Below are 27,945 nucleotides of genomic sequence, written 5' to 3'. Positions count from 1 at the left end.
AGGGTCCCGGGGGGAGGGTCCCGGCGCCTGACGGTGCCCCGAGGCGGGGCGATGATGCGAGGCCGCCGCCTCCGCGCTGCCTGCGGCCGAGGGGGGAGCAGTGGGACGAGGCGCGGGGTTGCTGCCGCCGCCGCCTCCGGAGCAGCGAGAGCCGCCTGCGGAGCGCGGGGTGCCCGGCCCGGGCCGCCCGGTGAGCGCCGCCGGGGGAGTGCGCGGGGGGCGGCCGGGATGGAGCCGGTGGCTGGGGAGGAGGAGGTGGAGAAGGCGGCGGAGCCGTGGCTGCTTCTTTGTGGCAGGAAAGTTTCGGTGCGGCTCGGCGCGGCCGCCCCGCTGCCTGCGTGCCTGCCCGAGGAGGAGGAGGAGACCCGCTCCCCGTGCGGGGCCCCGCCTGCCCCGGGCCACTCCGGAGGGGGGGTGCTCTCCCACATCTCCCTCCTTGTCACCGGCCTCCCGGCCCCTGGCAGTGCCATCTCTGGGGCCCGGGCCTCTGGGAGCTGCGGCGGGGACGGGGAGCCGGGCGCGGGTCGGTCGGCCGGAGGGGTTTTGGGGAGTTTTCCGCCCCGGTGCGATCCTGGCGGAGCGGGGGAGCGATGCTGAGCCGGTGCCGCCGCGGTGGGCTGCGGGACGGAGGGGCGGCGGGCGGGGGTCCTGCTCCGGGGGCTGCCGCGCCGGATAAAAGTCTGGGAAAGCAGCGGTCGGTGAATCGGAGCTGGAGCGGGGGGGAGGCCGGGGAAGGGACACCCGGACCCCAGTGCGCACCCAGGGGAGTCCGTGGGGACGGCATCGCCCGGCACCGCTGCTGGGACCCTTTATGTAACGCAGCCCCGCGCTGAGCCGTGCGGGAGCACGCCTGGATCGCTCCCCCGGCAGGCAGCGTGCTCGGCTCCGCTCCCGCGGCCGGGATGCGGCACCCTCCGGCTCCGGGTCTGGCTCCGGGCCGGCGGCTGTGGGTGCTGGAGGGAAGCGTCCTTGGCTCCCGATGGCAGGGAGGGAAAGCGGTGGGGGAAAAGTTCCCGTGCTCTCCGTGCGTCTTGCAGGGGGGTCTCCCCAGCAAAACTTGGTACAGATGGCGGCGTGCCCAGCACAGCGAGATTCGAAGGCATTTAACAACCATTGTAAGAGGGACTAATCGGACGCAGACTTTGAATGTCCAGGTCGTGCCTTCATTTTCCACTTTTTTGTTCATTGAGGGTGTCGGGTTTTGTAGTTCGTAAAACAGAAAAACATTTCTAGATACGAAAAGAAAGCAATCCAGTGCTCCATTAGCATTCTTTCTCTCTTAGGAGAACAATACAGGCTCACTGTAAGCTTGCCCAAACATGGGCTGCCTTTTATTATATATTGGTACAGTGCCTGGTGCAATAGGTCCTCTTTTAGCTGGGCTCACATGCAAAGCACAAGTAAAAACTGAGTGGCACGCTGCTAATCGTGATATATTATTTGTGGCAAATACCACCTGCCGACAGGCTGGGTTTTCACAAAGGGAGAAAGGTGGAATGCTTTGAACAAACCCAGTTCCTGTCTGTTTGATGTAGCAGATGCTTGTCGTCTCTGGTTGACCTCAGACACTTGCTTGGCTTTTGAAAGTTACATTGTTCAAAGTGTCTGGTACGTTTTTTTTAATGGTGGTGTCTGTATATTTTTAAAAAATAAGTTAACAACTTTGTGATTGGGTTGATAGCCTGTGTGACATCTGAGTCCATGTGAAATAGCTGCCTGTCTGCATTAAAGGTGACGGGGCAACTTACCTTGGTGTAAAAGATGGCTGTGTGGCCTTGGCCCTACAGACCTGTGGCTACCTTAGCCTGAGGAGATACTACACAAAACCCATCTTCCTGCTTTGGGCATTTGCAAAATTAAGTCTCCTTTGGTGGGTTTTCTCATCTGAGGCAGTTTTTATTATAGGATGTCATATTTGATGCTGCAAACTTGAGATTGCTCACCTCAAGTTTACTGCAGTTTTAATCCAAAGGTGCAATAGCAGAAAGCTTTGTACAAACAAGTTAGCTGGAGGAGGAGGGATTTGGTTTGCTGCAAAGTACCCCAGTTTGCATTTTTTAAAAATATTCATATTTATTGAAGGGGGAATGGAATGGAATTTGACTTGTGTTCCAACAGCCTTTTCAGTCGCTGGTTCTTGTTTCAGCGCTGGTTGAAGTACTTGTGAAAGCTGCTCGCCTGCAGGAAACATGAGGTCACAGTACATCACGGCGCCCACAGTCACCGTCCTTCTGTTCCTGCTGTGGATCCCATCCTCAGCAGGCTGCAACAAGGCTCTGTGTGCCAGCGACGTCAGCAAGTGCCTGATACAGGTACAGGTCCTGTGTCCTCCATCTGCTTTCCAGCGTGCAGGAAGCAGCCCCAAAACTGCCTCCTGAAAAGATACAAATAACTGGCATTTTATGTTAAGTAGTGTCTCTGTAAAGAGGTTGGTTTGATCTCCTACCCATATAAGTGCAGATTTACAGCCATTTTATAGACTCTGAATACCGAGGGCATATTTATATGGGCATGCTTTTTGGTTTTTTTAATTGAATTTTTTTCAAGCCAAGGATTATGTCTGTCTGAGATGTTGCCCTTAACTTTCAATTTGTCCAGTTCCTTAAGTCTCTAGCAGAGGGTCAGGAGTTGACACCTGATGCTCTCCATAGCATCAGGTTTGTATGGTGAATTAAAAGATGCCTAAAAGCCAAACCAAATACTTATGAGCTGAACTCCTAGGAAATGTACGTTAAATTCATGATGCTGCTTTAGACTTACTGCATGTCTGTACAGTGAAAGAAACAGAGTGAGACCAGGTTGCTCTTCTCAGAGCAGGAGTTAGGAGATGTTGTGTGCAGCAGAACAAAAGGGCCTTTTCTAGCAAAAAGACAAGCAGTTCTGGTAGCTACCAAGTATTTTTTTAGTCATGGTAAACAGAGCATGCTTCTTGACTCCAGACTGAGAAAGGAGGCTTCATGTGGTCAGCTGCAGCTTTTTTAAAAGCAGCTGTTTCCTACTGCCTCTTTGTAAATTGGAAAGGCAATAACAGAGAGCACCAACGTCATATGGCAGTAAGATGTGAGTGTGCTTGCTGTAAATGCATGGTCAGAGCCTGAAAAGAGATGCAGAAGTGGCCTCAAGCATTTCCATGTTTACTTCATTTTGCTGACTTCTGTCTAAAATTTGTCTGGTTACAAATAAAACACTTGCCAGATTCACAAATCCATCCTGTGGAATGAAGACTGACTGTAGGCTGAACCGTCTTCTTTCTGGGTTCTGCACTGCCTTTGCTTTAAAAGTAAAAAAAAAGAAATTGCTGCTTCTTCCAGCCTCACCACAATCTGTGGAGTTGTTAAATAGGGGAGCAAGAATGAGGCTTCTGATTTTTACCTTTTCAAACAGAACTCAGTGGTTTTGCTGGCATGTGGACACTGTGCACTGTGACAAACTGATGCACATATGAGCCCGTTCTCTTGCATTTTTTGAAATCAGCTCCAGAAATGAAACCTGTAAGAAGTAACATGCTGTTGTTACATCCAATTGTGGCATTGGATGTAAGTGGCACTTAAAAAGTAAGTCCAGTGGTACAGATTTGTTGATTCAGGGGAAAGTTATTGGTCCAGGTGCTGGATTTCAGTCCTGGAAGCTGTTGATCTGCTGCTTGTTTCTCTGTAAGCAAAGGGGACAACAGAGAAGATGTATCTCCTTTTCTGGTGCCACTGATGGAGCCCACCATCTGTGAAAGAACAGATATCTCCTTGAGAAATCATCTCTTATCGAGTCAAGCTTGAGACAGCAAACATTTAAACTTTATTTTTATGAGCTAGTCTGAATAGATCACAGCCCAGGAGGGGTGGAGTTAATGCTGCTGGAGTCCTTACTTAGCTGGCAATAAATGGCTGAGGTTCAGCAGTACATGGAAATGGCTCATACAACTCTGCTTTCCTTGGATTATGTTGGCATCTCTGTAGCAACACAGCCCTGTGCATACAGAGAAACCACTGAACTGCTTTGCTTGTGGTGTGTTCTCTCTTACTTTGTACAGGTGATGTGGAGTCCCTTTTTAAAGCATTTCCCTAAAATCAAAATCATCTGCAATTCTCTGAGATCCTAAAGTGGCTTAGGCCATGTGAGTTGTGTGCAGTTGCAAGGGAATTACACTGTTTGCTTTCACCATCTGGCTGCCGTCTTCCTGCACACAGGCCTGACTTACCAGTCAGTATTCATTCTTTATAGAAGAACAGATCAGGTCAGACTAGTCTGATTGTGGACAGGAAGATATCCTAAAGCTTTGACTTAAAGCAATTGTCATCTTTCTTCTTGGCTTTTTCATTTGTTTCAAAACTTCAGTGCTGGTGTGGCAGAAATGCTGCACTGGCATATGAAATGCACGTTCTTTCCTGGATAGATATGCAAGTAGATATCCATGTACTTTTTTCCCTTTCTAAACTCTTCTGGAGGAATCTGAGCTTAAAAATAAAATACCATGCTGAGGGAGGCTGCTTGACTATCGCATGACATTTTTCCCTCACCGACCTTTATCGATGTTCAAGTTTAGCAAAATCCCTGTCTTGAAACCCAGATAATGTCACTCAGAGTCAACTGGGGGAGCAAACAGATTGTGAGTGTTTGTCATCTGCATCTGTGTGCAGAAAGGGAGGCTGCCTGTCCTGGAGACAGAGGGACAAGGGACCTGCTCTCTCAACAAGCATACAGTTAACATAAATATTTTTGCCAGCGTGGCTAAAAGTCAGTACAGTCATTACTGCCACTCCTTAGGAGCTCCTCTGCTTAAGGGTGGTCCCTACATAAATATTTATTTTGTTAGGTCCAGAACAGTGCATGAGATCAACAACTCCCATGGATTCAGCTTTCCCTTTGCATCCTGGGCTCTAGCTTTATTGGTGCTCCTCTTTTTCCATAAGCAAAGGCCTGGAAGAAAATAGCTTGAGGCATCTCTCTGCATCAGCTCAGCCTTCACTAAGAAACTTTGTGGCTTCCTGTAGCTGTTGAGAGAGCAGTGGGTAAGACTTGGGAGTATAGAGAGTGAAGGGCCAAAATTAGTTTGGCCCTTCAAGGCTCTGGCTGTGGCTCCTTCCCACGTCCCTGGGATTGGGATTGGAGTCCATGAGCCACCATTGCCCTGCATTCCAGGTGGAGCCCTGGGCGCACAGGGAGCGTGTGCTGCAGTGTTTATCGAGCACATCTGCTGCTGGCTTGGCCCGTGGGTTGTTTTGATGTTTCCATGTGTGGAGGAGATGAAAAGGCCCTCACTGGGCGGGGGGAGGGAATATTGTGTCCTTGCAACATGGAGGAAATCCTTGAAGGCAGAAACCTCAAGATGAGATGTTCCCACAATTGTTCATAGCAAAAGGTCCCAGGTTGGCCCTTGAGGTGCAGAGCTCCTGGCAGGAGTCAGGCTTGGGTGGAATGTCAGTGTTGGGCTGGAAGCTGAGCTTTGCTGCCTCATCTGCAACAGTGCTTTAAACTGCTGCTGTGCATAGGAAACAAATGGTGTTATAATTCAGGCATGGTTTTACAATCCTTCTAAAGAGAGGTTGTTTTGTGAGGAAAACAGGATTTTCTCTCCTGAACTCTACAGACCTGCAGCCACCTCAGCTGGTGTGGTATCATTGCAATTAAAATCTCTTTCCATCTGTCTTTTTTGCCTCCTGTTAATCCTGTGTACAAACTTGTCAGCCTGAAAGGATTTCCAAGACATTTTAGCCCTGTGGTATGAAATAAATGCCACTCCTTAACTTCAGGGCTTCAGCAGCTAAAAATTACTTCCAGTGTGTGTTGTAGCTGCAGTATGTAACCCGGTTGGGTTAACAAAACAGTTCTGGTTGGTTCACTTCCAGGAGATTTTCTGTTATTAAACTGTTCTAGGGAAAAAAGCTCTCTTTCAGTCCCCCTTCCAGTTTGCAGAGAGGTTTCCAATGCCTTCAGGTCCTGCTTCTCCCTACACCAAGAAAATATTCTCTGGAATTGCAAGAAAGCTTTGGAAAAAAATTAGATGTTTAACATCTTCTAAAAATTATTGTTTGCTCTCTGGAGCAGGAATATCTTTATTGTACAAAAATGCCTACTTCCTACTTAATACTGTATTTTTAAACTCTGAGGCTTATTTCTTGCCTAGCAAAATACATTCTCTGATGCACCTTGGGAAGTGAAGTAGTTCAGCTTGGGAAGTTGCCAAGTTGACTGATGAGTAATATTTTCTTCCACTGACGCCTCACCACCCCCAGCTATCAACAAGGAACCTTCCTTATTCTGCCTTGCTGTCACCCACGTCTCATGTAAGCATTCTTTTATAAAGATGTATCCTCTACCGGTATCCAGTGTGGATGAGTCAGGCAGGAGGACTCAAAGGTGGTTAAGGAAACCATGGATGTGCAAACAGATACATGGAAAAACATACAGTTATTGCCCCAAAGTGGCAGAAGACCAATTAATTAGGTTGTTCTTTCTTCCTTCCTCTCCCTCCAACTTTAAAATAAAGAAATAATAATAAAAAAACCAAATAAACATACAAAAAACCCCAAACAGCAACAAAAAACCCCTTAAACATTGCACAGCTCATGAGCCCTTCCTGTGAAAACAAGCTTGTTACAATACTGGTAGGTGTAATGGTGGTAGCCCCAAGTCAGTGCTTACACACATAGATGCTAGGCAGAAATTTTTGTTAACAGGTTGCAAGTGCAGAATTTAAGGTTACATTTAATTCTCTGAGAGTACTCTTCCATAAAACCACAACTACTTTAGTTTAGTGAACTTTCTGGCTTCTATTCATGCATTACATTTAACAGTTTAGTGAGAATTGCCTCCTCCCACATGCTGGCCTGTTGGTGTCTTTAAAATGTAAAAGTTGTTTGCCCGGTTTAACTGTTGAAGAATAAATTGGATATTTTTAATGCTAAACTCGTGGTTATTTTTAAAGTTGTTCTATTCAGGCTTTTTATTCTGAAGGCTGACAAAATCTGTTTATCAAATGGTAAGATAAATATTTTAGAAATGCATCATTAACTCACGTAAGTCATCTTACTAAGTTTGTAGTGTCTCCTGTGGTGGAAAAATGTACATATTTTGTTAATCAGCCTGTTTTCATCTTTTACTAGGAAACAGCACAGTTTGTGTGGAAACAGTGGTAGGTGCCATTCATAAATTTTGAGGATGAAAAAGTAATAAATCTTAGTAGCTTTCCACTCTGTAAATAAAAATTCAATACTTGCAAGGGCTGCCTATTGCAGAAATGAGTGTGGAGAAGGGGTTCACTCTCCATCAGTCAGTGAGGTCACAATAAACTCTACAGGCAACAGCATTTCTCAGCATTATGCAGCACAAGCAGTAGCTGGTGAATTTTGTTTCTTTGCTGGATACAAGATGACTTGTGATCTGGGATGAAGTGAAAGGAAAAATAAGGAATCTGTGGATTTATACTGCATTAGTAGATTGTAGCTTGTCTGCAGCACATTCTAGGGCTTGTTCAGGCCTGGGAGCCTTGCAGCTCCATTTGCTGTGCTCTGGGGGCCTGTCCCTGTACAGACTTTGCTCTGGCCTCCCTCTCTGAAGGGCTCTCCTTGGTCCTCTGTGTGCCCACGTGAGTTGGTGTGAGCGAGGGTGGCTGTGGGCATTTGCAGTGGCCGGTTTTGCAGAGTAAAGAGAGAGCAGGAGTCATACACTGTCAGGTGCAAGGCTGCACTCACTGTGCCTTGCAAACCTGTTCCTGACATCTGCTATAAAAATGCTTCTTTCTCCTCTACCTTGTGCTTCTTCACCATAGCAAGCAAAGAATTATTTTAAAAATGGAATTTTGCCCAATTTGAGCTCTTCCCAATGTGCTTCAGAAAGGAACCTCACTTGGAAAATTACATTGGTGCCTGCCACCAATGTAAGGAGAGGTGGCCATGACCCAGCTGGGGTGGAACCATGGGTGGAGACTCCAGGATAGGAGAATTTCAAACCAAACCACCTTCCTGCCCTTCTCTCCTGTCCATGAGCACCACCTGCAATGTGTCCCTCCTCTGCCTCTGGATAATGGGATCAGAGAGTGGGGATGGCCATAATCTCCCCCCTGGCCTGGTGTGTCACACATTTGCCGACGGCCTTTCCAGTAAAGCCTGGGTGGAACGATCCCATCCTGTGGTCAGTGTTTCCAGTAATGGGATTTGTTTTCTCCCCAGTTGTGTGTAATGTGATAGTTAGACAGACGTCATCAAAGCCAAATCCTTACACAGGACAACCAAAGGGACTTCTTGGCCAGTCTGTGTTTTGTGCTATGATGTAATTCAAGGCTGTGAATTATTGTCGTGCAGCCGCAGTCTTTTGGCCAAACTGGAGTTACTAGGATGGATTTGAGTTAGAGGGAAGGAAACTGCCTGGTTTTTAGGTTTTCTTCATCCCTGTTGGCTTTTTCCATGCTTTGAATCCACAAGTGTGTGTCTGCAGCAGGACTGCTAAACCAGAGATTTTGGGTTTAGGTAGTATAAAAAGAAATATTTGTCTTTATGTTTCCACACCTTTTCCATCTTTTTAGGTTATTGAATGGTTAAAGAAAAATACTTGTGTAGGTCATTTCACTTTCTAGAGGCTCTAGAAATCTCATAGGTATCCCAAGGTGTCAATTTGGAGGGACAAAGCATAAGGTTGTTTTCATAATAGCAAAAATGAATCATCCAGACCTGGGGTGGGTGGGAAGGGGGGAAAATCTGGTCACTAATGTTGCAAACAGAGAGCAACGTGTAACAAGTGTTTGGAGATGCAGAAAATCCTGTGGTCAGATGGCTTAAATGGGTAAGTTCCTCTTAGAATCCAGGGATAGGTGTGATGGTAGACATCATGCATGTCTTGAGTGGGCACATTTGGCTTACAGTTGCTTTCTTTTTTAGTTAAATTATAATGTACAGTCACTATTTATATATAAAGAAGAATCTGTCTCCAGGTTTCCTGTTGTGATGGGAAAACATTCAAAGAACTTGTAGATTTGGGCATGCACATGCACAGAAGTGCAGACACCTTTCCCATGAATAGGATTTTTTGTCTTTTAAATGCTTGCTTCAGATTTCTCTTCAGAATGTCACCTTTAAGGGAAAAAAAAAGCAAACTCGCAAAAGATCCTTTTGTAAACTTGGATTGGATTTTGGCTGGAGTTGTTTCACCGTTTACTCGCTGTATTAGTGTACTAAGCTTTTTTAATGCCCTAATTTGAGTTGTGGCTTGAGGAAAAATCACTGTGCTGTGTAGTTATTTCACATCTGGGATTGCTGCAGTGTAATGAGTGTCTGTTGATTCCAGGAGCTGTGTCAGTGCCGCCCTGGGGAAGGGAACTGTTCCTGCTGTAAGGAGTGCATGCTCTGCCTGGGCACACTTTGGGATGAGTGCTGTGACTGTGTTGGTAAGTTTGCACTTTTGGGGGGAATTCTTGCTTTTTTTACATTGCTTCTCCTGCCACATGCTGAGCTCACAGTCTTAAAATAGGAGTAAAACACTGGGACAGAATCTGTGCTTTAAGCACCTTACAGCTGGTTGTGTGGGTATGGAATAAATTACTGTGGAGACCCAAATATGTGAGGGCTGTGTCTGCTCTGTGGAGCTGGGGGTGGCAGTAGCCCAGGTACTGCTTGTTAAATGTCATCATAGCTGATTATTAATTTTGTCTCTCAAACATAAAACTCCTGTTTGAATTGTCTTGAGGGAACTCTCCAGTGGGATTGGATGCTGTTTCTGTATTTCTGAAGGTTTCTACCTGTAAAAGGTGCATTGACAGGTACAGCACTGGGACACCTTTAGAACTGGGTTGGGACAACTAGTAAATATGCACGGCCCAGTGTTTCCACTGTTTTTAATTTACAAAAAGAGCTCTTTGTGAAGGGTGAGAAAGAAGCAGACAAGGTCTTACTGTAGGACTAGATGACAATCTTAAAAAGAACATGTTGATGCTGACAGGTGGTGTTCAGAGTGCCCAAATCTTTGCAAGTGAGTGCTGTCCCAGCTTAAGAAGGTTGTATTCTAGTTCTGTTTCATGTTTTATATGTAAAAAAAGCTTCATCTTCCTGAGGTTGTTGTAAGTCTCCCTGTGCCACCATCCAAAATCCTGGCTTTCTAGGTCAGTTTTCTCTGAATTCATGAAGGTGATTAGTGTCAAAATGCCCATTTTCAGTGCAGGTTATTTCCCTAGTTTAGAACCACTATCTGGTGTAGAAAGCGAAGCATAGTGTACTGATCTCTAGGGCGAAGAAGGACCTACCTCTTGGGATTGTGAAGTCCACACATGAGCTTCTTTTCATAAATCTGCAGGTGACTCACTGTTCTGCTGCTCTTTCCCATAGTGTTTTTCTGGAGAGGAGCTAACAAGGTTTCAGGTTCAGTTTCCCAGTACTGAGTAAACTCAAACTTCTCCTGATGGTTCTTTGGGTTCCTCAGGCCTTTTTGGATTCTATGGCTCAGTCCTACTCTTCTCTTCAGTGTAGGATCATCCTTGCTGTAGCCTTATTCAAATAAAGAAACAGGAATACATGCCATACCTGACTCCCTAGACACAGTTCTTTGCTGATAATTGAGCTGATGTTTCAAGTTTCTTTATAAGCTGATCATGTCTAATGTAAAAGCAGGTAGATTGTTGTGTCTTAAAGGTCATGTCTGCCTCGAGGGCAGGAATTGCCTCCTGTCCTCCACCACTAATTGTGCTAGTGCTCAGTTGATGCCCCATGTTTTGTGTATGCTCTCTCCCTTCTCTGACAGGGAAAAACATGCTGGAGGAGGGAGAACAGCAACAAGTCCCCCATTCCCTTTGAGTTAAGCTCTTCTAGTTCCTTGTAAAGGTTTATCTGCTTCCATCATATTAATAGCCCACTTCTGCATATTTTCATCCATTCCAAAGTGATAGTGTAGACATGTTTGATCCTTACAGGTTGCTCATAAGTTAAACTTTTTTGATTTTCTTTTTAACCTTTTAACCAATTGTCTTTTTAACCAATATTTACTATATTAAAATATTATTATTCAAATGCTTTTAAAAACAGCAAGGGTGAAGGATCTTTGAGGATGAGCACTTACCCATTAAACTATAAGCAATGATTTTTTGGTACCATCTTAAGGTAATATTTTCATTGCATTGATATGCACACAAACTTGTATACATTCTGCAGGATTTTGGTAAACAATCTTGATGTTTTGGTTTTTCTTTCCCTTGTGTGTCATTTTTATCAGTGAAATTTATTAATGATGTCATTAATAAAATGACATCAACTCAAGCATACATCCCTTGATGTATCTGTACAAAACTCTTACCTGGTTTGATATCTTCCTAACTGATTTTCATGTGGTTATCCTCTATTGCAATTGTGTGGTTAATATAGTGCTTGTTAAAGCATTGTTAATATTAGTGCTTATTAAAGGATGGTAAGGAAGGGATAAAAATTTTTTATTAAAGCAGTGAGTCTAGAAAGGTCTGCAAAGAACAAACCTAACTGAGAGGAGCAGGAAAACAATCATGTACAGTAGGGTGTCTGTGTAAGTGGAATTATATTTTATTATGACCTGATGTTGTTTGGAAAAGAGGCTTATTTTTTTCCAACTCTGTACTTGGCTCACCTTTTTATAGGAGCAGACTGTCATGGAGTGTTCCTATTACCAAATGCTGGTAATGCTAACCACTTGCTTAAGATTTGCTGGATCTCATGCTAATCACCATGGACAAACTTCCCTCTGCTTTGTTCACTGTGGTAATCCATCTACTTAGGTTGAGAAGATTATGGGCTTGTATAAGGCTCTAGTTAAACACAATTATTTGTGAAGCCAGAGCCCTATTGGATCTGTGGGGCAGGAGATACTTCTCTGGTTGTATGAGGCAGGTAGACTTTGAACATTCATGTCTCATAAGACTTTAATACTTCAGGAATTGGTGTGCTTTGCAGCTGTAGCTGTCTCAACCTGTGTCTGTGAAACTACCCAAAATTATATTCAGATGCACATGGGGAAAATGGATTTGCCTGTCTCTTGACAGGTGACTTTCAACAGTTTTATCACTCCTGAGTTTAAAATACCTATGCAGATACAAATTTTCTTTTTAATCTTGCAAGTTTCCACAGATTGGATTTAAATTGAAATGACCTTTGGTTTAATTGCTAGTAATAAATATTTGTGTTTAAATGGTTAACAAAAAGCCGAACCAGCATTGCATATCACAAAAACATTTTGTAGGAATTGGCAAAGTGAAAAAAATGACAAGGTTTCAAAAAAGATACTGCAGAAGATGTTGAAAAAGAAGGAAGAGGTAACCAAGAAATGAGTATTTTGCCTGTTGTGGCCCCTCCAGCTAAGTAGCAAAATGAGGTTCATCTTGGCTGTCTTTACACAAGTAAAGTAATTCAGACTCATGCTCTGTCCTGATAGTGATCTTTGTGTCTCTGGCAGATGACTAAAAAGATCTAGTGCACTGCTGCAGCAGATGAGATGGAATACTTGAATTGTGATCAAAAGTTTCACATACCTCAGACTTTTCAAGATACTCCCTTTCTTCAGTCCTAACCTTGCATGCCAGGTTTATGCTCCTATCAATTATACTGTGCTTTGTATAATCTCTTCTCCCAGGGAAAACAAACCTTCCACTGAACCCTCCATTTCCTAAGCTGTAACACTGACAGGGAAGGAAAGTGCTGTTTAGATTTTTCTTTCCACAAGTCACAGGTGTGTTTTGTAGAAGTCTGAACAATCCAAAGCCTGCTGTAATGGAAAACTTGTCCTGCTGCATTTGATAGCACTTCTGCTATTGGGCTGAGAGTGGGATAGATATGAAAGAGTTCTGTTCTGTTCTGTTCAGCAAGAAAAGGAGCAATTTTAATTCTCCAAATATTCCTACCTGTTTCAAGAAGAGCTTGGGGAGTTCTGTGGAATTTACGCTTTGTTTCCTCTGCAGGTATGTGCAATCCTCGCAATTACAGTGACACACCTCCGACATCCAAGAGCACTGTCGAGGAGCTGCATGAACCAATTCCTTCCCTTTTCCGGGCACTGACAGAAGGGGATACTCAGCTGAACTGGAATATTGTTTCCTTCCCTGTGGCAGAAGAACTGTCACACCATGAGAACCTCGTCTCCTTTTTAGAAACAGTGAACCAGCCACAGCATCAGAATGTCTCTGTTCCAAACAACAATGTCCACACACCTTACTCTAGTGACAAAGGTAATGAGTGTAGTGTCTAAATCCCTAGCATCTCCTCTTGTCTCTTCCAGGAGCCTTCTCAGTGCATGTCCTCTTCTTCTCTATGCTCGCTTCTTCTTTTCCCATAAGAATGTGTGAAAGGTTCAGCCTAATTTTGAGCATGACATAACAGAAGGAGTGAGGCAAAGGTGTTGATGAACATGGAAGATGGTGTTAAAATGACTGATGTTCTTAGGAGACACTGAACCACGTGAGTTTATAATTACCCCTGTGGCATGAGGCAGTTTGTTCATGCTGTTTCATGTGCACTGGCACGGTGTATTCTCTGACCCAGAAACAGTTACCTGTAGCTTAGGAGACAGGACAGACCAGAACCTGAATCCAAATTACATATAGGTGCAGAAGTAGGCAACTGAAACATGGCTTAAGAGGTCTGAGAGAACCATGTGCCATAAGCTCTTGTATCTGGAACAGTTGTTTATTTATTTCATCTGAGCTGGCATAACCTGAAATCTTTAGAGGGATGTTTTGTATGAAATCCAGGATTAATAGTAAACCTAAGCAAGATTAGAAGCATTGATGAAGGAAGGATATGTGGCAGACTGTCTTCATAATAAGTAACTTGGTGGTAGGGGTTCAACTTAAAAATTCATTCCTCCTATTTAATATTAAGTTTTTTATATTCTTTCCTTCAGTTTAGAGGACAGACTTCAGGATGCTGTTTGCTGTGGTTGGGTGGGGGAAAGATGAGAACTTTGAGTTAGAGTCAACAGTGATATAAAAAAAAACACAGTCTGTTTCTTGGTTTCCATACTAAACCTGAAACACTTTTCCCTGCAAATCATTACGTCAGACTTTAAAGAATCTCATAAACAGTTCATAGTGGAATTGCTGCTTAACAGGGGAAAAAGGGCATCTGATTTATTAGTGCAATTAATGCTTTGCTTCCTTCCCAATGTACACTTTAAATATTTGTAACCCATATGTTGCTGTTGTGATGGCCCTTTTATCTTATCAATAAAAGATACCCTAATTGATGGACATGCTGCTTTTCCACACCAGTGTGAACCAATGACCTAGTTGTGTTTCTGAGTAGGACTGCTGCTGATTAAATGGAACCATAATGGCAACTTTTCTAATTTCCTTTGGCTAAGGCACATTAGAAAAATAAATTAATTCCAGAACTAGGAAACCAGATGGGCAGAAAGCATCTCATTCATATGTCTTTGATGCTTGCCGTTATGAGAATAATGTACAAAGTCATGTAAAATGGAAAGCCACAAAAAGCCCTGTGTATAAAGACTACAGTACTTACAATTATAAATTAAACTCAGGGGGAAAAAATTATGTTTAGTACAGCCTTGAATATATCCCACTGTACTTAGGTACTGCAATCCAGATGGCTTTTCCCTGACAGTGCTTTACTACTGTACCAACAGGATGGGCTAATGATAGTTTTGGATTAAACTTAGAATCTGAATTGCATCTCAAGGGTGTGGAGCAGTTTTGAGTTCAACAACACAGACAAATACATAACACTGCCATTTTTTCTTAGTCAAAAGTCCCCTTCATTTCTTTTACTAGGAACATATTAGAGATTAGGCTGAGAGAGTTCTTACTGGAATGAGGGCAGTCCAAAAACAACAATTATATTTGGAAATAGTTACCAAATGCCACTGGCTTTCAGGCCTCAGCAGACACTTAAAACAGAAATAAATGTCAGAGCCTGTTCTTGTAATCATTTGCTGTGCCTTCTCCATCTTAGTGACCAGTGAAGAACTGGAAAAGATAGAGGATTACTTTCCACATCCTATTCCCATACTTTTAAGTATCTAAATACGTAAGCCTGCTGAAGAGTCTCTTTTCTTGGTCACAGTGTAGATAACTTTGTAGTGCTCTGCTTTCTCAAAAGTCATATTAAATTTTACTTATAAAAACATTGATGATTTGAGCATTGAGAATTGAGGAGGTGGAAAGAACAATTAGCATCTGGCCTCGATCAATTATTATGGTGGAAGCAGGACAGCTGGACATCCAAGAGTGTTGGATGTTGTGTGAGCCATGGGCTAGCATTGTTTCCAATTCTGTTTTGCTGAGTTCATTGGGGAAGCCATAATCAGAAGGTGGAGGGGCAGGCAGTAGGTCGGGACTGAAGAGCCTTGTGAGCATGGGCACAGTGAGGCGGCTGAGGGAGTTCCTGGAGCCTGATGGCTTCTGCCCATGCAGAGTTCAGTCACACAATCGGGTCACTGCCTTAACAAGCTGGCAAGTGTTAGAGCCACTGAAAGAGAGGGAGGGTTTGTGAAGGTGTATGTGTGTGCTCAGTGGCAGTAAACACAAGCTTAGCCTGCAGTGGGAGAAACAGGCCCTGTCTTTATCCTTTCCTTCTCCCCAGAAGTGCCGCTAGGCTCGAGGGCAGGTCTTGCAAACGGAGATACCCTTAAGGTGACTTGCCAAGCAGTTGTCTTCGAGGCTGTGACAATCAGGGATCTGAAAGAATATTCCTGTGGTTAGGAGCACAGATGCTTTATGTTTCCTTTACAGTGCTGTGCCTCCTCCATTTTGTGGTTCTTCTGTGGCTCCTTGCTTGTTTCCCTCCAACATGGTGTGCTGGCAGTAGCCGATGGCATGGCCTGTTAAGGGACAGGGGCTAATGAGAGGTAGATTTTGTAGGGGAACAGTGGTCTCTGTGCTGTCTTCTGGAATACATTCCAAAATTTGGAAAGGCTTACAATACAAATTGTACAACTGCTCACAGATACCCCTTGTCACGTGGTGTAACTCAGCTCTGATTTCAGCGTTACTGCGCGTTCTCGCAGGGATCGCCGTTAAGCTGGCCCAGGGTGCCAGACTTGCTTGATGCAGTTCTGGGTGAGTGCCAGGAAAAGCAGCACCAGCCACAGGAACCACGAGCTTTGTGCCTGAGTGGCATGGAGCCACCACCAGGGAGGGTGGCTGTGGATCCGGGAGGAGGTGGGGTGTGGTGGGATATAAAGCATTCCTTTCTCGCCCCAGCTACTCTGAACCCAGCCACCAGACCTTGAACTTCCCCGTTATTTTCCTAATGAGTGTCTTCCCTTTCCTCCTGTGAACTGACTTGTAATGTTTTAGCTGCCAGAGTTATGCATGCGCTGCTGGAGCTGCTGTAGTTCTTTGTGTCTGTTGTTTCTGGCACTTGAGCCTCTAGTTCAGAGAGGATTGCGATGGTTACTAATCTGGAGCTACATTTGTACTTCATTCTCTTTGCTGTACTTCTAGCTGATACCCTCAGAGCTCTGAACTGTGAGTTCAGAGATTTAAATAAGCTTAGTTGTTTCAGATGATGACAGGATGTTGGCGAGAGGGAGAGGGGAACTAGATAATTTTTTGGCAATTGATAAAACAAAATCTGTGCTGTAGTTAAGAGTTCTGACTTGCACTGCTTGGTGACACAGGGAATGGTGTCTTGTCTGCAATTCTGCTCCCCTCCAGTGCAACAGAGGAAGAGAGCAAGAATTCCAGTGAAGAGACATCTACTTCTGTAGGTAGTCTAGGAAGATTTTTTTTTTTAATGTTTCTTTTTATAAATTGATTGACATAAAATTGACTTGTCCAAAAGTAGTAGATTATGTAAATGGATTGTGCATAAGCAGTTGCAGGTTAATCTTGTTCTTGTTTTCCCCTCTCCTCACTACTGCACTAGACTAGTGTTTTTCCTAGTGGAAGGGGTATCCCTGCCAACAGAAGGGGGGTTGGAACTAGATGTTCTTTAAGGTCCCTTCCAACCCAGGCTGTTCTATGATAAAATGGTCTGACTGCTGGATGGACAATTATCTTTTTAAAGAACTTTTAGAGCTACCAAAAGTGGCCAGCAGACGGCTGAAGTTACACAGCACATATAACTTCAAAGATCCCATACAGCAAATTATCATTAACTGAGAAGGTTCTCTGAGTTGCTAAATTTTTCCATATTACACCAATACAGATAGTTTTATAGCAAAGCCTGGTAGTTTCTTCTGTTCACTTTCAATTTAGACTTGATTATTGTTTCTCCTACACAACCTTCACTGAGTATGAAGTGTGAGGGGGGAAAAGGTGAGAAATTAATGTTCTGGGAAAAAAGTTTACTGCTGCATCCTTCTCCCTCCCTGCATCTGCAGTCTGTCATCCTTGGGGTGTGAAAATTGGCAAAATGCAAATGAGAAAGCTGTTACTGCACTAAGTAATATTGTTTTTATCTACACTGAGGGAGCCAAGTGATGACTCGGTAATTAGCTTTGTGAAGGAGTTTAAGTACTCTCCCAGCTGAGCCTGTGGGTATGTATTTTTTTTCCCTGTGTAACTCCTTTTGCAGAGTTTATAGAGCAGGATTTAGTGCTTGAGGGGAGGAACTCCTGCTTTCAGCAATTCAGCCTCCACATGAGCACAGAGGCATTGCTGAGGATCACAAGTGCCCTGTGACAAGCAAAGTGCACCCTGGGCAGTCTGACTTGTTGAGACCTGCCAAGTCTTTCAGTAAGCAAGATGTCAGAAACAATTTGGTAACATATACATGGAGTACATCCTCCAGCTGCTTACAAGAGCTGCTTGGGACCAGATGGATCTACTGCTGGCTCTGGCCCGCCACATACAGTCTGCTCTCTCCCCTTTGCAGCATTTTTGTGTTTGTCCTCAAGAACCTAATCCTCTTGACTTGTGTGCAGGTGGAAATAAACTTTCTTTTCTACTCTCCAGTCAGTCAAGATTAATGTCCTTGGCTGTCACTGCCACCATAATAAGGTTGAATTTTGGCTTTGGTCCTGGGAGAGTGATTCACGAGACCAGTCTGCGGTCTCACAGGAGCTGACTGATGCCACCTAGTTTTGCCAGAGTTATAGGCCATGTGCTGCTGCTCCTCTGGCCTCCTTTACCCAGAGAGATGTCTCCCTGTTCAGTGTCATTGATCTTTACATCCTAGAAATCACAGGCTTTCCTTCCCCAGGAAGTTTATTTCATTTCTGCAGGCATTAGCTGATAGGCTTCAGCAGGACTTGTGAAGCAGTGCTGACAGTTTTGGCTGTCAGAGATGAGGTTAACAAGAAGGTGAGCACAGAAGGGACTGGACATTCTCTGGTGTGAAGACAGTCTGTAAGTGCTGGGAGCAGTTAGCACACCTCAGAGTGTGCACAGCTTTCCTGACAACTTCCCTGGCCTACCCTAGGCTTCCCTTTCTGTGTTGCAAGTTGGAGTGCCATGATCAACAGATAGTGAGCACTTCTGGCAGTCCCTTGGATGGTTGCTTCCTCTGAAGAGCTGTTTCACTCCAATCTGGAGGTAGCCATGAATCATTTTGCCCTCTCAGGCTTATCTGGAGACTAAGTCTGTTGGCTGAAGATGGCATCCCAAAAGGTGATTTTGCAGGAAGAAATCTTTCTAGTTTAGCCAGGATTGCCTGTTTCAAGGGAGACGCTCCATGCCTCCAACTGACACCTTCTAAGGCTATGGAATTTAAGGTCAAACCTAATGTAGTAACACTTCATAGAAACTACTAAAAAGGAATCAAAGGACTGAATAGAGATTAAGCAAAAGGATATAAAGAGTATGAGTAATGTGCAGCAGAGGCTTCTGTAAGGCTCTTGTGCTTGAGCCCCAGCACTGGCTTGGGTGACTGATGGGAATGAGAATACTGTCTGGAGACTTGCTCCTATTTTCTCATCCCTACCCTTCCACTAGAAACTTCCTGTGAGGAGTGAAGGGAAGAGATACCTGGGGCTATCTGGGACTTCTAGGAATGGATGGTGTGTGCTTCTTCTTGGGACTGTGGCAATCTGAAATTTTTGTCACTGGTGATGAAATGCTGCCAAGTCCTTGTTGTGCATTCCCCATTGAAGCTGGAGCTCTGTCTGGCCTCTGCCTTCTTGCCTTTGAGGCTGTGGTGGCTCCTTCTCCCTACTACTTTTCAGCTTTGGCTGAGCACTTCAGGTGTACACTTGTCACTCTGCACATGGTACCATATTTCTGTTCAGGACTTTCCTCTTCCTCTCTGTGAGTCAAACACCCTTATTGAAGCTGTAGATATGTTGGTTGTTTTCAGGTAGAGATTTTGTTCTCTGAGAATTCTATTCCTCTGGTTGCTTTGCCTCAGGATATATTATAAGGGCTTCTAGAAATAGAACTGCCAAGAATGGGACAGGACTTACATAGCCACAGTGGACTTTGTTGATGTTTCCAGCAGTATTTCAGGTACTGCAAGACTTTTTTGACAACTGCAGCTTTTCTGGGAGCAGAAATGGCTTCAGCTCTGGGTCTGCCTCTCCTACCCAAGATCCCTATTGCCTGTTGCATTGTGTCTGGTGTCTGCAAGGCATGTACATCAGTTTGGAGCCTGACCAAGGCAGTGAATACTCTGTTGCCTTCAGTGGGCTGGCAGCACATCCTCTGACCTTCTTGCAGCTGTTTTGGTAGTAGCATAATAATTTGACAGTGATCAAAATCAGTCATTTAAAAAAACCAAAAAAACCCAAAAAAACAAAACAAACCCGCTGTCTTGATTTACTATTTAAGTTTGTATTACTTTTTTCTAATCCACATTGGAGTGTAAATCAGTGGGTTTCTCCCAGGTGCACCACGAGTAGTAATAGGCTAGAAAGCCCTTTGACATCTCCTGCTCACAAGTTGGTCTGATCTGCATGAGGGAGACATTCCTGTTTGCAGATAGCCATCAGTTGTGCTTTCCCCAAAGTCTGCCAAGTTATGCTCTGGGTAAAGGTTATGTAATTGTGGTCCTTTGGAGGATGAACAAAGTTTTATGGTCAGTACAGAAGAGGTGGTGGAATCTGCCAGCTTGGAGAATTGGAAGTGGACTGTGGTATTTTCTGAGGACCTCCATTGTTGGAAGGAAATTATGAATCTGACTCCATGTTCATAGAAGGCTAATTTATTATTTTATGATGCTATACTATATTAAAGAATACTAAACTATACTTAAGAATAGAGAAAGGATACAGGCAGGAGGCTAGAAAGATACTAATGAAAACTGGTGACTCCTTCCAGAGTCCCGACACAGCCTGACTGTGATTGGTCATTAAGGCAAAACAATTCACATGAAAACAATGAAGCAATCACCTGTTGGATAAACAATCTCCAAACCACATTCCAAAGCAGCAAAACACAGGAGAAGCAGATGAGATCATATTGTTTTCTTTTTTCTCTGAGGCTTCTCAGCTTCCCAAGGAGAAGAATCCTGGACAAGGGGATTTTTCAGAAAATATGACGCTGACAGGGGACTGAGGGGGGAATGGTTTTATTTATAGTTGTGGTGAATGCCTTAGCTCCATTTTGATGTTGCTGCACCAAACTTCATGGCATTTCAAGTAATTGCATGGGTGTTAGAAGCATGAAGTCAACAGTTAGGCAGAAGGGGTTTCTTAAGAGTAGTAGTAAAGCTGGTGGTGTTGCTTAAAAAAAGAAAGATAAAAGTGTGCAGTTTCATGCTGATGAAAAAAGGATTATTTAGGTCTGTGATTTAATTTGGCTAAAGATCATTGTGGAGTTTGGGGTGGGGGGGGAAAAGAAACGTTTACAACCATATAATGGTTTTTGATGTTTTTTTAAAATAACTTCTCTAAACCTGAAGTTTTTGTGGTAGCATATTACTTTCAGAGGACACATTCCTGCTTGTAATTTTGGAATAACTCATCCTTACGCTCTCGTAACTGGGGGACAAAACTTAAAAACATTCTTGCCTGTGAATATGGAAGTAAATTAATCCAGGAGGAGATCAGACAACGGGTTGAGTTGTAGATGCTGAAAATTTGAAGTTGATAGATTTTACCTTGTCTCTCTGCCTTGCCTCTCTGCTTTTACTGTCACTTTTTTCCTGTTGGTTTGCAATCATACTTCTACAGCTGCTCATTTAACTAATATCTAACTAACCTTTAAAAACACCTTTTAAACCAAACTTTTTTCCCCTTCTTGGTTTAGAACACATGTGTACTGTGGTGTACTTTGATGACTGCATGTCAATACATCAGTGCAAGATCTCTTGCGAGTCCATGGGAGCTTCCAAATACCGATGGTTTCACAACGCCTGCTGTGAGTGCATTGGGCCAGAATGCATCGACTACGGCAGTAAAACTGTCAAATGTATGAACTGCATGTTCTGAAGCAGGAAATTTGTAATATAGCAATACTGAGGCCAAAGTAATCTCTCTCAGTTAAAGAGACTGGGATTGCAAATACTGCATTTTGGTGGAGTGCCTGCTGGTTGCAATTAAATGTACCTGGTTGAAAAGAGGATGTATAAAATCAGAGAACTGTTTTCTTTTTTCTTTTTTTTTTTTTTTTTAAATTCATATAAGCGAGGCTAACTAGTAGATGTTTAAACACTATGTTTTAAACTTGTTTTTCTCTTTTTCTGCTCAAATGGTACAGTCATGTTCATCATTATTGTTCTGATTGTTTTCCTTTGATTTGAAAGTATTGTCTATACTGGTTTTCAGAACATAGTACTCGATCCTGTAGTTTAGAGTAGGGAAACTTTTAGAATATGGTAATGAGATTTCCATTGTCTAAATTCAACAAATAAATAAATGGCTGCTAGGTTGGAGGGAGGGTGGATGTTGTTTAGGGGCTGGGTTTTTGGGATTTGGTTTCTGGTTTTGTTTTTTAACTTTATTACCTTCCAGTTTTTAAGGTTAGCTGTTATTGTGGAAGTGATATTTGGAGAAAAATTAAAATTCATGTTTTCTCTTCAAGTTCAAAGAATGGGCTGTCATGGATAAAATCCTAACTTCTTAGAAGGGCTGCCCAGCAAAACACCATATATGGGGTACTTTTCCTCCAAGTTTGATTTGCCCTGCTCTCTTTTCATTGGGGCCATGATGCATAATTTATGTGTTACACAAGTTAATCTTTTCAGTCTTCTCTTAGATCCCAAAATAAAGCTGGTGAGTGCTATTGCATTTCCCACTTGTTGCACTGTTCTCTAGGGCTGTTAGACCCTGCACATTTAGTCCAGTAAAGGAAACATGAAAGGCTATGATGGATTTAATGACTAAAGGAATAAAGAACGAAATGACAGGAACAAGCAAGTGGTACAGGTCTACCAGCTGAGCAGCTGGCAGCAAGCATGTTCCCATTTAGTAATTTCCTGTGAATATTTATTCCAAAACATTTTTATTATTATTAAATTTCTTCTTTTTCCCCATAAATTTTTGTCAGTGAAGAAGGGAATATGTGTCTGCAAAGGCAAAGTTAAAGTGCTCTGAGTTTAGAACATTGTGCATTTTTCTAAGTAAGAGTTTTTATATGTTACACAGTTACATAGCAGTTACTATGACTGATTTAAGGTGTCCACTGATAATGGTACTAAGTACAAGAATAAAGTCTATGAGTAGTTAATGATCAGCTTTTTGTATTTATAATAATGTAAGTTTAAACTCCTTCAATTTTTTATGCATATATGCATATGCAAACACAAAAAGGAACTATTGACTATTCATTTTTCTCTCATTAACCTCAGCTAGAGGGATGAAACTGTTTTCTAGTTACACCTGTCTATCTGTACCATGTACACATGAAAGCAATCATATTACATTTATTTTGTTGAAAAATTTTCCTGAATGTTTTTTCCATTTTTTCCTCATGATACAGTTCTTTCAATAAGATGGAATAATAATAATAATGATAATAATAAGAGAAAAATCTACTCTCGTTAAATAATGTTACTTTCTTCAGTGTCTTTTTCAGCTGTAAAGATGTACTTGAAAGATGAATGTTATTGTTTTGAGCTAGTGGATTATGGAATGTCTTCATACTTTAAACTTACAGTTAAGTGATAAAAGATCATAGACAAAAATAGAAAAACTTAGCTTATAATGGAGGAGTTGTTCTTCCTATATTTTACAATTCATGTTATATTTTTTTTCTGCTAGAATTTCTTAAAATGAATGGAGAGGAAGAATATGTTAAGAGTAGCTGTGACTGTAGCTGGAGGGTGATGCATCCATGTTCCTGACCCAGACAGGAGACACGTAGCAATCAAACATGCAGGAGGTCATTAGCATGCTTCACATTTTTGCAGTCTTAAATTATTGGAAAGATGAGGGTAGCTCAGAATCTTCTTGGGGGAGGAAGAGGGCTGATGTTTCTGGTCAGGCACGTGCAGCCCCATGGATCTGTGACACTGTCTCCATTTACATCCTCAGAATTTCACTGTGAGGTCAAATCAAGTGGGGGCAGGAGGGATGGGGGTGCAGCCTAACAGGTGTCCCAGGAAATGCTGTGGGGAATGGCATAAAAATGTAAACGCAGTTGTCTGTAGTGGCCTGAGAGAAGGTAGTGCACACCTTCTGGGGCTTGCCTTACTTTTTGTAATTCCTAATGCTGTCTAGAGTTTGCTGAAAGTGTTGTGTGTACACAAATGTCATGCAGCAACACCCAGTGTATTTTATGATGATGAGTGTTTTAAGAGGTATTTTAATAAAAAGACATTACTGGTTCTCGTGTGTTCTTTCTCAAGAGTTTCTCAGGGAAACATTACCAGGAAGCATATTACAAAAGTTACTGATCTAGATGGATAGAATAATACTAAGAATTACCTCTCCAGCAGTTTTTTTCCATACCTAAAAGTGTTGCTTTGAACTATTTTTCTGTACATAAATGATGAATACTCAGAATGTTCTTTCTGAAAAACCTAACCATTTTAGAAAGCTGTTTATTTAGTCTTAATAATTTTGCAGGAAAAAATCACCATTTATTTTGGGGTCTCTTATTTCACCCTGTGTCTGGATAACCAGCAAACCATCACCTACATAAGAACACGGTTTTAAAACTTCTTTTAGTTAGGAATGTTCTCCAGGTAAAGCATTGGCCACTTTTATCACTGTCCTTTGGGGCAGAATTGTAAATCACTCAACGTAAAGGGAAGTAAAGGGGGAATTCATATAGTAAGAAATTATACTAATTTCTTGTGGCCGGACACCCTAGTGTGTTGGGGGTCTGACCGAAAAGGGGTGGAGGGACTTTTATTATTCTTTCTTTAAAAGTAAAAAGTTTTTGTTTAGTTGCTTTGGGGTCTGGGTTTTTGTTCAGGTTTTTTAAGTTTGTTTTTCCTTACAGACTACTTGAGTACAAAGGTCATAATGTGACATTGCTTTCCTGTCATTTCTTAAGGTTCCTGGATTGCTTTTATTATGCTTAATGGCTTTCACATCTAATTCCAAAAAAATAAATGTAAGAACACCTGTTGTATCTTTAATAATATATCTATGGTCACTCCAGTGTCCCTCCCAAAATTAAGGCTGTTCTGATAGCTGGCTCCCAAGCCCCTCGTGCTGCTGGCTGGAGTGAGGTGAGGTTTGCTGGCACTTGCACAGTGACACACAGACCCACCCCACACAGATCTGCTGCAGTCCCTCCAGCCCCGTGACCTGCGGTGCCCTGTCCCACGGCCGGCACTTCCACTTCCATGGGCAAAGCCTGGAGAATCACAGCCTGGGAGGAGTTTAATGAGAAGAGAGGCCAGACCGTGCTGATGGCATACCTGCAGAGCACAGCCAGACAACAAGCTAACATTTTCCTGTTGGATGGTAATGTCTGTTGGGCTTGGCAAAAGGAACACCCTTACCAAGATTTGACACATTTCCTTGGCACGAGATCTTTCACCAAATCACCAGTACATCATTAAAATTCATGCTACTCATGTGGGAAAACACACTTAGATACAAAATCTTCCTAGAAACAGAGCAAACCTGATTCAGACAAGTACATCTAGGATGTAAAGGTGGCCAAGACTCAAGTTTTCTTACACCCTTTTTATTGCTTAAATATTTATAAATTTTCTTCCTACCACAGAGAACTTGGAATTATTTGGTTTTGACCAACCTGTTCTAGGGGAAGATGCTCCTGCCCAAGGCAGAGGGGTTGGAAATAGATGGTCTTTAAGGGCCCTTCCATCCCAAAGCATTCTGTGATTCTATGGCTCCCTAATACTGCTCACAGGAGTTGCTTAGGCAGAGTTGAGCATCATACACCTCTATTGGCTCTGTTCTCCTGCTCTGTGGTAATTTCTATGAACAACTTACTTTCTCTCCCAAAGGCATTAACTAATTTACTACTTCCAGGGTTTCCTGTTATATCTTCAGGCTTTCATTGTTTCACTTGTTTGTTTCAGTATGTGACCAACTAGTTTCTTTCCTAAGTTAAGTCTTTTTATGTTTGCTGTGTATTCCTTTATTGTTAAGGAGAATTACACAGCATGTCTAAAGTTATCCCAGAATGGTACATGTAGATAGAAGCCCATGCAGACTCCCATCTGTCCAAGACAAACTTAACTCCAGAACTGGCTTTCTTGAAGTAGTAGGAGAAGGAAGGAATTATTCATTAACACCACTATGCTTTTCCCTTTTCTTTCCCTTTCTGAAGCTCCCCTCCATTATTATTTTATTACTTTGTGACACTCAGGTACATCAGTGAGACTGATTTTCCAAGCAGAGAGCTTGCCACCTCAGAATCCTTGCTTCTCTTTGTCTTTCAAGCAGTAAGAGTTTACTGAGTGAATGTGGGGCAAGCTGACGGTGTAAGAAAGTGCCTCAGTCTGTGTAAGTTGGCCCCAGACCACAGTGAATTTTGCAAGTCAGAAATCATCCAAATCTGTTTCACATGGCAGTAAATTGGTACAGTCAGCACTGCACACAATCGCTTGTTTGTCCTCAAAATCTGGGAGAAAATTCATTCTGGGTTCATTAGCTGATGAGCCCATTGTGCATGAACTTTTGTTGGCAGTGGCCTCTAATAATGCACATTCTTCAGAGCTGAGAGCCTCTGGCCACTGTGGCTTCAAGTGGAGATCCTCATGGGCAACCATCTCCAATTACTACGGGATGTTACAGAACTGACCCTTCTCTCTTCTCCTGCCAGGAGGAAGGTGGCCTTTATATGCAACAAAAAAAGAAACACATGAGCTGTGATGTTAAGTTAAATAGCCTGGTGAGCCCTTGCTGTTACACTGTTTCTTCTGGAGAGGAGGAGGGAGCCTGGAAGTTGCGAGGTTATGTAATAGGTGCTGGAGACAATATCGCTGTGCTCCAACACTAATCGGAGTGTTTACAGCCCTCCCTTTTGTAGCTTCCACTGAATAGCACAAATTCCTGTGGGGGACCTTTTACATTGCCGCAGGAGGTGGCACAAAGAGCTCATTCGACAGGGACTAAGCAGCATTGAGTCCCAAGTGAATAAATGGAGCAGGTGGCACGCTGCCACAGTGTTAATGTGTCCAATAGGCCGGGGATTATGCTTGAGGCTGTGGGAATGAATCGGCCCTGCTTCTGACTGAAACAAATTCCCCTGTTGATGAGCAGTCCTGAAAGGGATTCAAATTACGCAGGTGCTCAACGTAACAGAAACTTGCATTGTAAGAGGCAAAAAACCCCCCACAACATTCCTTATAACACCACTGTAAACAGGATGCATCTTGAGATGGGGATGTGTTCCTTGGCACAGGTCACCTCAAGCAGCATCCAGAGCCTTTCTTCATTTCCCTTGCATTCCAGAAAGCGCTAGAGAGAAGTGGGTAACTCCTCTCAGGAGGTCAGATTTATTATGTGGGATGAAGCCAAAGCCAGTGGCTGTTCTCATGTGAATTGAGGAATTCTGTCAGCAGTAACATCACATGGAAGGTGGCCCAGGTGCCCCCACTATGGGGCTGTGTCAGCTCCGGCACTGAGACTGATGGCTTGTGGTGTTTGCAGACTTCTCACTCTGACTAGTGTAATCCCACAACTCCTCTGGCCGTACCCATCTTTAATCACTGCCAAAAGAATCACAAAATCACAGAATGAGTCAGGTTGGAAGGGACCACAGTGGGTCACCTGGTCCAACCTCTCTGCTCAAGGAGGATCATTCCAGAGCACACAGCACACATCTGTGTCCAGATGGTGCTTGAATATCTCCAGCAAGGGAGACTCCACAACCTCTCTGAGCAGTCTGTTTCAGTGCATGGTCACCTGCACGGTGAAGTTCTTCCATATATCCAAGTGGAACTTCCTGTGAATCAGTTTCTGCCTGTTGCCTCTTACCCTATTGCTTGACACCACTGAGAAGAGCCATCCTCTTGGCATCCTCCCTCCTTCAGATACTTATAGACATTGATGAGGTGCCCTCCCAGTTGTCTCTTCCCAAGGCGGAACAGATCCAGCTCCCTCAGTCTTCCCTCGTAATAGACATGTTCCGGCCCCTTAATTATCTCTGTTGCCCTCCACTGGGTCTGCTCCAGGAGCTCCATGTCTCTCTTGTACGGAGGAGCCCAAAACTGGACCCAGCACTCCAGATGCCGCCTCACCAGTGCTGAATAGCGGGGCAGGATCACCTCCCCCGACCTGCTGGCAACACTCTTCCTACTGCAGCCCAGGTATCATCGGCGTTCTTGGCCACAAAGGCCACTGCCTGCCCATGGCCCAGGGACGCTTACGTTCCTTGTGTTCCCAGAGGAGAGATGGACCCGCTGCCTGCCAGCTCTGGGCGGCTATTGAGGGAGCTTCACATATATCTCGCCGGGGTCCCTCGCCGGGGTCCCCTCAGGCAGCCGGACCCAACTCCCACGGGCATGGGGGCTTCAACAATCGCGGGGCGCAGATAAGCTGGAACCACCCCCGCGGCGTGCTGGCCGCTGGGAGTTGTAGTGCGGCGGCCGGCAACGACCTGTAGTGCCCTTGTCGGCAGCGTCCCCCGGGGAGAACTACAACTCCCGTCGTGCTCTGCGCGCGTGGGTGGGGGACACCCCGGGCCCGCCCGCCCCACCTCCCCGCCCTCACGGCCGCGCGGAGCGAGGCAGCAGCGCGTGC

At 43.7% G+C, this 27,945-nt stretch overlaps 1 protein-coding gene across 2 annotated transcripts; it reads left to right on the top strand.

Moving 5' to 3' along the window:
* The first annotated feature begins 52 nt into the window (after nucleotides 1-52).
* TWSG1 (twisted gastrulation BMP signaling modulator 1) lies at nucleotides 53-23,604 on the top strand. Of its 2 annotated transcripts, none has more exons than XM_064705857.1 (5): nucleotides 53-190; nucleotides 2,147-2,312; nucleotides 9,277-9,376; nucleotides 12,899-13,165; nucleotides 21,086-23,604. In XM_064705857.1, exons 2-5 carry the CDS (start codon nucleotides 2,190-2,192, stop codon nucleotides 21,265-21,267), a joined length of 672 nt encoding a protein of 223 aa, XP_064561927.1. In that variant the 5' UTR covers nucleotides 53-190; nucleotides 2,147-2,189; the 3' UTR covers nucleotides 21,268-23,604. The 2 variants fall into 2 exon arrangements, with proteins under 2 accessions (XP_064561927.1, XP_064561928.1); XM_064705858.1 differs by lacking the exon at nucleotides 53-190 and adding an exon at nucleotides 429-523.
* The last annotated feature ends 4,341 nt before the right edge of the window (nucleotides 23,605-27,945 follow it).

Source organism: Zonotrichia leucophrys, chromosome 2 (genome assembly GCF_028769735.1).
Source record: "Zonotrichia leucophrys gambelii isolate GWCS_2022_RI chromosome 2, RI_Zleu_2.0, whole genome shotgun sequence".
Taxonomy (NCBI): Eukaryota; Metazoa; Chordata; class Aves; order Passeriformes; family Passerellidae; genus Zonotrichia; species Zonotrichia leucophrys.
The sequence above is the reverse complement of the archived record's forward strand: the minus strand, read 5'-3'. Positions and strand labels throughout refer to the sequence as shown.